Source organism: Cibotium barometz, chromosome 39, assembly GCF_041138505.1.
Source record: "Cibotium barometz isolate CiBa-2024 chromosome 39, ASM4113850v1, whole genome shotgun sequence".
NCBI classification, from domain to species: Eukaryota; Viridiplantae; Streptophyta; class Polypodiopsida; order Cyatheales; family Cibotiaceae; genus Cibotium; species Cibotium barometz.
Window position 1 is genome coordinate 33,371,150 of NC_141084.1, and position 10,355 is coordinate 33,381,504.

Below are 10,355 nucleotides of genomic sequence, written 5' to 3' on the forward strand. Positions count from 1 at the left end.
GACTAATCTCTCAAGACCATAGAGCAGAAACCTCGACTAATCTCTCAAGACTAGTACTCCTTTTTTGACGAGGGATGTGGCTACTGCTATGTATAAGTGCGGCCACGTACAATGTGCCACACCTTTGAAAAAGATGAATCATGCTCACATAACCCACGCAGTGACTCCAAGTGTTCACTTTTGAAGGTAGTGAAACTCAACTCATTCACCATCGGCATGCGGCTCAGTGCGTCCGCTACTACTATGTTAAATTTACCTCTGTTACCTCTGTGGTAACAGAGTGTAAGGTCAAACTCCTACAGGATCTCTGCCCACCATGCTTTTCTACCCTTTAACTCACTCTGACTTGAAAGCCATTTGAGACTTTCATGATCTGTCCGGACCTCAAACGTAGTGCCATACAAATAACATCACCACTTTTTTAGAGCATGAATAATAGCAAGTAACTCTCGCTTAAGCCGAGTAGTTACGTTGGGAATGGTCAAGCTTCTTGCTTTCAAATGCAACAAGGCATCCCCTTTGTAATAAAATTTCCCTAATGGCCTCCCCACTAGCGTCTATCTCCAAAAGAGCTCCAAAACAAACAGGCCATTGGGGTCAAGTGGTGGGTGTATAAGGTTAAGAATAATGCTGATGGTTTAGTGAGCAGATATAAGGCAAGATTGGTTGCCAAAGGCTATGCCCAGACTTATGGCATTGACTATGAGGAGACTTTAAGCCTGATTACAAGAATGGTAACCGTGAGAGCTATCCTTACTATGGCTATAGCAAAGGGTTGGTCTTTACATTAGATGGATGTAAAGAAATCCTTCTTGCATGGTGATTTGCAAGAAGAAGTATACATGATGTAGCCACCACGTTATGAGAGTGATGCACACCCAAATTTTGTGTGCAGGTTATGCAAAGCCTTGTATGGCTTGAAGGAGGCACCCAAAGCATGGTTAAACAAGATCGAGGAGTATCTTGTTACCATTGGATTTTAGATATTCAATGCAAAATTTTTCACTTTATGTAAAAAAGACAGACAGAGGGATTATGCTATTAGTCATCTATATGGTTGACTTGATTACCACACTGGTGATAGTGATGCTGACATACATGATGTTAGGAGGCTTTTGAAGTAGAAGTTTGAGATGAAGGATTTGGGATGGCTTGATTATCATTCGTGATAGTGATGCTGACATACATGATGTTAGGAGGCTTTTGAAGCAAAAGTTTGAGATGAAGGCATTCTTTACATCAAATGGATGTAAAGAATGCCTTCTTGCATGGTGATTTGCAAGAAGAAGTATACATGATGTAGCCCCACCAAGTTATGAGTGATGCACACCTAGATTTTGTGTGCAAGTTACGCAAAGCCTTGTATGGCTTGAAGTAGGCACCCAGAGCATGGTCAAACAAGATTGGGGAGTATCTTTGTTACCATTGGATTTCAGATATCCAGTGTAAAAGTTTCATTTTTTTTGTGAAAAAGATAGATAGAGGGATCATGCTATTAGTTATCTATGTGGATGACTTGATTATCATTAGTGATAGTGATGCTGACATACATGATGTCAGGAGGCTTTCAAAGTAGAAGTTTGAGATGAAGGATTTGGGTGAGCTACGGTATTTCTTGGGCATAGAGGTGGTGAGATCACCTCATGGCATTTTATTATTGCAGAGGCAGTATGGCTTGGACATGTTATCCAAGTATGGTATGATAGGCTGTAGCCTATTTCAGTGCCATTAGAGCAAAGCAGAAAGCTTTCTGTAGATATAGGTGAGCTTTTAGATTTCTATAGACACAGGTGAGCTTTTAGAGGACCCCACTACGTACAGGCGCATAGTGGGTAGCTTGATCTACATGACCATTACTAGGCCATACTTCAGCTATGTTGTTGGACTTGTGGGTCAGCTACTTGGTGATATGGGTGAGCCCGGGGATAGGGAAGTTTTCATTTATTGTGACAACATGAGTAGGATATAGTTGGCTGGTAACCTAGCATACCATGCTAGAATGAAGCACACTGAGATGCATTATCACTTTGTGAGGGAGAAGGTTCCAGCATAGGTGATGTAGATTTGGTATATGTCAATACAGAGGATTAGGTGGCTGATATCTTCACGAAGGCATTGGGAACAAAGAAGCTCCATAGCTTTAGGAGCTTACTTGGAGTGCAGTGTGTGGAGTTGAGCTCGAGAGGGGGTGTTGAGATATCGAGATCAACTAGTGCTTTTGTAGGTGGACATTGATGACCCACCTAGGTGATAGCTGTTGCACTTATACCACTAGCATGGTTGGTGAGATTATGGTTGATATGCTGCCAGTGGATGACAGGCTGTGTGATAGTCACTTTGGAGTACTAGAGTTATGGCATAGTTATAGCACCACCTCATTTAGTCGGATTCACACTATGGACCAACCATTGTATATTATTGTAGGAGAGTACTTTCCATTTATGCATGTACTCTTATCTTTTAGCTATATGGTTGTAGCTAAGAGAAGAAGATAGAAGAAAATTTAGCCATTCATCTCTCTCTTGTGTCGTGCACTCTCTTGTGTGTGTGTGTGTTTGCTTGCACAAGGAACTCAAGCTCTCCCTCTCCCCCAAATTCTCTTTAAATATGAGCATATTATCATGAGCATATTATCATGGTTGGAAATCCACTTTTAGAACCTCATTTGATGCGGTAGCCCTTATGCAGTAGTGCAGATTACCCCATTTGACCCAACTACTCCCATACTGAAGCTTATGCCACGGGGTTGTAGCCATCCAATTTCCCATACCCTTTAGTGGGTGACCAGCCAGATAACATAGAATTGGGGCACATGGAGGAGCAAGAGACCTTATGGTATAATGTAGCAAGAGGCTAAAAACTAGCCAACTAGATGGTTGGCTGATTTTCTCGAGATGCGGCTTGTCACATACATGATCACCCATGCATATAAGTGATGGAGGCACGAGTATACTGTTGGGTCATGGGCAGATATGGCTAATCACATTCATGATCACCCACGCATATGGCTTGTCACATTCATGATCACCCACGCATATGGCTTGTCACATTCATGATCACCCACACATATACAAGCGATGGTGGAGGCGTGAGCATACCATCGAGTCATGGGGAAGCTACAAGGAGATATAAGTGGATACTGATGGCCAAGTTACAATTACCAAATATGGCATCTAGCCAGCCTAGATATTGCCTTTCCACATAATATAAGAATATGCTGAAATCTACTTGGAATCTCCACGGCCTCTGCGTGTGGACCCCCTGTACCTGCCCATCACAAGAAGATTCACAGCCAGGGAGTTTCACTAATGGTGATAGGTTTTTCTCGGTCGTCATGGTGGAAGACATCATGGTGTGGTCACATGCTAGACACAGTTGGCAAGGAGGAGTGGCATGCACGCTTTGTGTGTCTTTGTGTTGCAATAAAGGCAAGGGAGGTGATGAAACAACACAGTCCCTCTTCTTCTCGTGTCTGAAGAACACTCCTTAAGCAATGGCAATGGAGATAGAGCAATGTCGGTAGTCTTGGATGTTTCTGAAAGCCTTTGAGATATGGTGATGGAAGCCCTAGGATCATGATTATGGGTTGGGGTGTGGGAACCTTGGCTATGCATAAGTGATATGAACTCAAGCAATTGTTAATCAAGCATTAGTCGAGTGGAGGAACCAAAGGCATGAGGACATTAGGAAAAAAGCCAAATTGCGAAAAGCCTTAGGCTTTGAACCTTAGAGAGAAAGGGGTTCATTACATTGCCAATGACTGTCACCAATTTTGGAAACCAATTTGAATCAATTTGTGGCATGGGTGTGGTCTCTGCGCAGAGCCAACAATTATAAGATGAGGAATATAGGGATTGTTGCCAAAGCTGCAGCCTGGGAATGACGAGGAAATGCTGCTGAAATCGCTTCAGAAATCAAGCTACAAACCACAGAGAGAGAAAGCAAAGGCCTCTTTGAGTGTAAGGTGACAGTATTTTGTTGTTGAGTTTTAAGTTTGTTGTTGGTGTACTGTGGTGTTGTTTTGGTACTATTGACTTTCAGCTTGTATATTGATAGTGTTTGTGGCCATTGGGTTGTGGTGCTTTATTTTTGGAAGCCAAGAGCTGGTGGCAGTTGTGTGGTAGTGTGCAAGCAACTTTTAGGTGAACGGGGTATTTTTTTGAAAGCTTGTAGTAGAGGCCGACCCTCTACAGGCCTCTCTTGGTGGGAAGAAAACCTGGCATTAGGGGCATCGATTGTGGCCCATTTTGAAAGTTTGGAGAGTGAGGATTGAAGGTTGATTTGTAGCTCACTATTGTGCTTTTTTGTTGGATATGTTCGTGTTGCTGACAACCATTCCATACTCCGTTTGCTAAAGGTGTGTTCAAGGCCCCAAGTTGAAGTGATTGCCGACCTTGTCTTGCCAGGGATATATATTTGTATGATCCCTATGTTGGCACAAGTTTTGATTGTGTGAGATGTGTTCTTCCTCATGTTGGTAGAGTGAGTGGTGGTGTGTCCATGATTGAGTATCATCATTCTCACATTGAGATTTGTGAGGACGAAGAGGAACTCAACTGAAGCTTCTAGTGCCACCTATATGTTCTTGAACTTTGCTATTTAGAGAACCATAGGAAAAATACTCACAGTAATATTGTTATATCCACATTGTATATCATACTCTGTTATATCCACATTGTATATCATACTCTTATGCTCATTCATCTTTTTATCAAGGTGTTGTAAAATGAAGGGCTTCCCTTGTACTCAACCACCCAGTCATAAACTATAGAAGTTGATGATTTGTAATTAAAAGGGGTTCACTCAGTGAAGTTATCCTTTCACTTGTTGTTCTACTAGTTGTTGGATAGTGGTTTTTGCTGGTGTTGTGGTGCAAGTATTTTGTGTCTTTCCAACGTGGTGTTTTGGGATGGAGCTATAGAGGCGAGATTTCCCCAAAGCATCAATAGTGTGCTCGTGACTCATATTTTATGTAGAATTTTTTATACTTTGAGCACATTTCTTTTGATTCTTTGAATTAACAACGCCAATTTATGCCTACCATGGTCAATGCATGGAAAACCATTCCAGATCTTGCCATTGTTGCCACAATAAAGTTTTTCAAGCTTATCATCCTTCTTATAGACATTCAGGATGATTACGTGCATAGCCTAACAGGAAAGGTATGCCTTTGATTTAAACAAAATCCCTCCAATAGTGGGATTGTATTATTATCATCGCCTCCATTGCCTTTCCTCTTATATGCATACAACCTTTGAGGACATGATCGACATAAACTTCTAGAGATCCTTGTACTTCCTATTCCACACACTACGTGTCCTTCAAACAAGGTAAAGCCACTACAAAGAATACCCAGGCCAGCAAGCCTTGTGGTGGTAGTAGATTCTGAGGATGAAATCTGGATCAAGTATGAGGGGATGTTAACCCCATTTTATGCTGACACTATTACAATCATGTTACAATATATAAAAATGCACACAAGCAATAAAAAATCCTAAAGATTAACAAATATCATCTTTCACTTTGAATTATGCCAAAAAAAGATATAGCAGTCATAGATTGCTATAATGAGGATGTCTTGATCTTTGTAATAAACACAAATCCACTCATTTATCACATTATTATCCATTGATGTGCAAGTCAAAACAAAAGAAAAAAGTGCAATGTGCTCAAACTATTACATTTTTTCAAAATATGGTCCGACTACAAAACATTGTCAAAATACCTTAAAATTATTCATGTGTGCACGTTTGAATGGATCTCTTAGTTGTTTACTTTGCAACCAACACTTGCTAATAAAATCTCATAGACATGATTCACAAGGAGAAACAAAAATTTCAAAATACACGTGTAAACATACGAAAAACCTCTTCACTAATAGCTTTGTGAACCAAAACATAAATTAATAAAAGACACAATTTACGAGGAGAGATAAAAAAATTCAAACATTGATAACTGTATAAAAGTGTCTCAAAAGTAGTGCTACTTGTATGATTCTTATAACAAAATCATTGAACATTAGCTATATAATATCACATGCATGTGAAGTATGCAAAATGTTATACTCATGAATTAGCTACTTTTAATATGTTCCATTATAAATCTTCTTAACCTAAAGTTGCTTGAACTTTAAAAATCTGAATTTTTTGGTTTTAGAGATAGGGGGAGTATTAAAGTATGGTTTATACCCATACTTTATACATGTACATACACCATACAACATCACATGTATGCACATGCATCTCACATGTATGCACATGCATCACATGCATTCACATGCATCTCACATGCATAAGCACCCACATTCATCTAACTACTTCACTGAACACATGTCCATTCCCATAACGGTTGTAACCACTTCCACTCTCTATATAGTTCTTTAAGAGTAAGATAGTTATGATCACACTATTATGTTTTCACTTACAAAACTATAACAAACAAGCAAACAAGCAAAGAATCCCCACTTACCAAAATAGGTGATGAAAAATAGTATATAATCTACAAAGTATATGGCCTTTAAAAAACTTACTACTAGTCATTAAACATTAAACACTCTACTATCCTCATTAGTTGGACACACCATGAACTAGGATTATAGCATGGGTTGGTATAAAAGTTTCTACTTCTCCCTTGTCATGCCAACTTGGACTCTGCAACTTCTTCATGTAAAGTGGGTGTAGCTATAATGAGGCCTTTGAAAACAAGATTACCTTTTCTACTAAAGCCACCTACAAATGATATAGTCTCAATAAGGCTTGAATCCTTATATAAACTAGGAGAGCTCCATAACCACACTAGGCTGACCATACACTTACATGTAAAAAAACATTCACTTAAAAAATATCTTTGGCCCTATTAAGTACTGTGAATTTAGGAGAATATTAACTTAGCTCTATTATTATTATTATTAACATTACATACTTGTGGTAATTAGCAATTGTTATGTGATGTGATATGATAATCTTATTATCTTTCCAAATAAAACAAAAGTGATACAAACCAAATATAGTTAAGGTTTTAAGGTTCGTTATAAAATCCTAAGATAATAAACATATGTTGTTGTAGCCATTAATTAACGCATACGTACACATGCAAGCGCGTAATGGGTACTTGTAAGTATCCATTTACATCTATTAGGGACCATGTTGACGTCACAAGTCACATTGTTGGCATTAGCATGCATGCATTTCTACTTGATTTGATTGCACACCTTAGACTATTTGAAATGTGTTACTTGTGTATGAAGTTTAAGTTATGGATCTTTTAGATAGACGTAAATACTAGAAAAGTGTACTAAGGGTGAATAAGTTTCATGGTTTTGTTTGACAAATTTGTGTTGAACGTTATAATGGAGACAAAATTCCATGATATGTTTGACTTTAATTATAATAGGCATATGGGATTCCACTAAATGGTTTGTTGAACTAGATGTGAGAGAACATTGAAAAATGTTATGGAGAATTGTGAGCACATGGGTTGAAATGAGGAGGCTTTGAAGTCTAGTGTAATATAGACTAGGGGGCATTGTAATTTTAGTTTTTCTCGTGAAATTCTTATGTTCTTAGTATGGGACTTATGCCGGTTATTTGAACCGTTTTACCCATTTTAAATATATATATATTTTTAAAAATGAAGCAAATTTTTTTGGATGCACATCAAAAAATACACCGGAAACATTCATTATGTAAATATTAAAAAAACAAAATTTGAAGGGCACGACAATGCCTCAAAAGTCAAGCATGTATGGGGCCAGAAACATGTGTTGATGTTCCATGTAGAGAGAGAGAGAGAGAGAGAGAGATGTCAAAAAGCCTCGGTATTGATGTTCCATGTAGAGAGAGGGGGGGAGATGTCAAGAAGCCTGGTGTGGAAATGGTGTGAAGGTTGAAGGAACTTGGAATGGACCAAGATGAGGGGGGCATTATCAATGGGTAGTACTAGGTAGTATGAGTGTGGGACTGAGCATCAAAAGGGCTTGAAAAAAATGTGTCCAAGTAGGTGTGGCATTTATGCACCAGAAGGACCTTGAAAAAATGTGTTTGGATAGGTATATTATCTATGCAGAGAACAATTGACACGTGGCTAGACTAGTCATTTTATTAGATATATATATATATCTAATAAAAATGCTATAAAAAAATCCTCCATTTCCTATACATTTTTAATTATACATATAATTTAAAAAATACTGTAGAGAATCCTCCATTTCTTATATATTAAAAAAAAGCTATCGAGGCTCAAAGATCCTTCGAAACTCTGAGTTCGAGGAGCATCCCCTCGTGTGATTGCTACACTTCTAATTACTTAAAATACTCCACTAATTCTCTATTAATTTCTCGCTCTGGATTACCACCCCTTGCTTCTACACTATGCCTTGCCAGCGGCGCCACCCGCCGACCATAATTATGCCCATAATTTTATTAATTACATTCGGATTCGGCAACTGTTTTCGCCTGCTGCAGGAACCCAAAGGTAAATTATTCGAACTCGAATTTAAATATCCTATTTTTCCTGAATTAAGATAGCCCGACAGTGATTAGCTTATATTCTATTTAATTACTTGAGATATATGTGTTAATTTAAACCTTGATTCCTTTAATGTGGCCAATTAAACCTTAATCATAATGTTGGCTCGCAGATATTAGTACAGCACCTGCAGTACTCAGTCTAATTACACCCCCTACAAGACAGGTATTGATGATCACTGGCTTTCTGAATTGCTGTAGGCAGCTGCAATTAGGCTAGAATAATGATTCTGTCTTTGGTTAGGAAAAAAATTAGGTAAGTGTTGATTAATTGATATTAAATCAAAGTATGACAATATGATTAATGAATGCAGGATGAGCAATTGGAATCCAACAATTATGGCAAAGCAATCGAGCTGATTAGCAACAACGCAGGTGTTGCATCACCTCAAGAGTACCCTGATCGGATTAGAGCCTCATTGCAGGAAGCTTATCAGCATTGGAGTCAAGAATTCGAATCAGTTAATCATGTGAGATTAACTAAAAGACCCCGCTCTCATATGTACCATGAAGTGCCATCCGGTCCTAATCCCATCAGCAACTCACTCCCAGGAACTTAATTATTTGCAACAATATTTGTTGCAATCTGGACAGTTAAGCATGCAGCCACCTGCATAATCCTCTAAGTAATCCATGCAACAGCCACCTGCATAATCCTCTTAGTAATCCATGCAACAGCCACCTGCATAATCCTCTCAGTAATCCATGCAAAGCCCATTGTGATTAGAAGCCTAGTTTGGGTGTTAATCAGGGCATTAAAGCTGAGTGCCCTCTTAATTATTCTTTTTAATTCTGACCAATAGTCATGTAATTAGGCAGCCAGCCCTCAGTGGCCAAATTACTGAGTGGCAAATGAGGCTATGCTACTTCTTCCCAGCTATGGAGTGTGGATGAGATTTTTTTATGATTTTTTTATTTTTTTGGGTGTGTTGTTGATTTGTATAGTTAAATTCAATATTTGTGAAGTGATTAGGAAATGGCCAAGATAATTTAAATTTTTTGTGAAGTGATTAGGTAAATGCCAAGATAAATAGATAAGGCATCAATAATAATTTAAGCGAAGTGTGATTAGATAACAATTGCCGAGTGATAATTTGTGGGATTAAGATAATTGCCAAGAAAGAAATGGCAATAATAATTTGCAGGAGCTCTCCATCTCGTGAGGCTACAAACGTGGAAAACAAGCCGACATTAAAAAAAGAAAGAAAAACAAAAAAGCAAGGGCGACAAGGAGAAAGCAACCTATCACGAGAAGTGGAGTTGAGACTGCCAAGTGCAAGCTGGCCCAAGAGAAAACTTTCTCCTTTTCTTTTCTTCAAAAAGAGCACCCAACCCATTTTAAATTTTCTCATGTTGTTATTGTTGTGAAGGCATTGTCTCCTTTCTACACCCACCTACCCACCCCCCTCCTCATCCAATCCCTCCCTCCCTTTCTCATCTATAATTCACCTGCTCTCTAAAAGTCCCCCTTCTTGGTTGAAAATCAAGGCCATCCATTTGACAATTTCCCCCCTCTTGCTTCTCCACCATCTCTCTATCTCTATATATTTTATAAAGCATGCGTTTCACAGGGCTGCTACTACTACTACATGCCACAGGGTAAAAAATAAGATGCCTCGATGAATATACAACTCTAGGTGGTTCGGTGATTATTCTTCCTATATATATAAATATAAAATTATAGAAAATGGGGCGAATGTTTTCGAAGAATGACCTAAAATGTCCAAAATTGGGTGAATATTTTCTAATACCCTTTAAAATGCCTAAAATTTGGGCGAATGTTTTAAGATACCGGGCGATTTTAAATTTTTTACGAAAAAATCCCCAAAA

The 10,355-nt window shown here is 38.6% G+C and overlaps 1 protein-coding gene across 1 annotated transcript; it reads left to right on the forward strand.

Moving 5' to 3' along the window:
* Positions 1 to 8,260: 8,260 nt before the first annotated feature.
* On the forward strand, positions 8,261 to 9,438 carry LOC147616005 (uncharacterized). The gene is made up of 3 exons (XM_086778052.1): positions 8,261 to 8,472; positions 8,639 to 8,691; positions 8,840 to 9,438. Exons 1-3 carry the CDS (start codon positions 8,370 to 8,372, stop codon positions 9,083 to 9,085), a joined length of 402 nt encoding a protein of 133 aa, XP_086634178.1. The 5' UTR covers positions 8,261 to 8,369; the 3' UTR covers positions 9,086 to 9,438.
* The last annotated feature ends 917 nt before the right edge of the window (positions 9,439 to 10,355 follow it).

Bases quoted from the DNA above. Each gene is read 5' to 3' on its own strand.
- LOC147616005 (XM_086778052.1), top strand. From the start codon at position 8,370: ATGCCTTGCCAGCGGCGCCACCCGCCGACCATAATTATGCCCATAATT. The intron at 8,473-8,638 runs GTAAATTATTCG...GTTGGCTCGCAG, and splicing joins CCTGCTGCAGGAACCCAAAG to ATATTAGTACAGCACCTGCA. The intron at 8,692-8,839 runs GTATTGATGATC...TAATGAATGCAG, and splicing joins TTACACCCCCTACAAGACAG to GATGAGCAATTGGAATCCAA.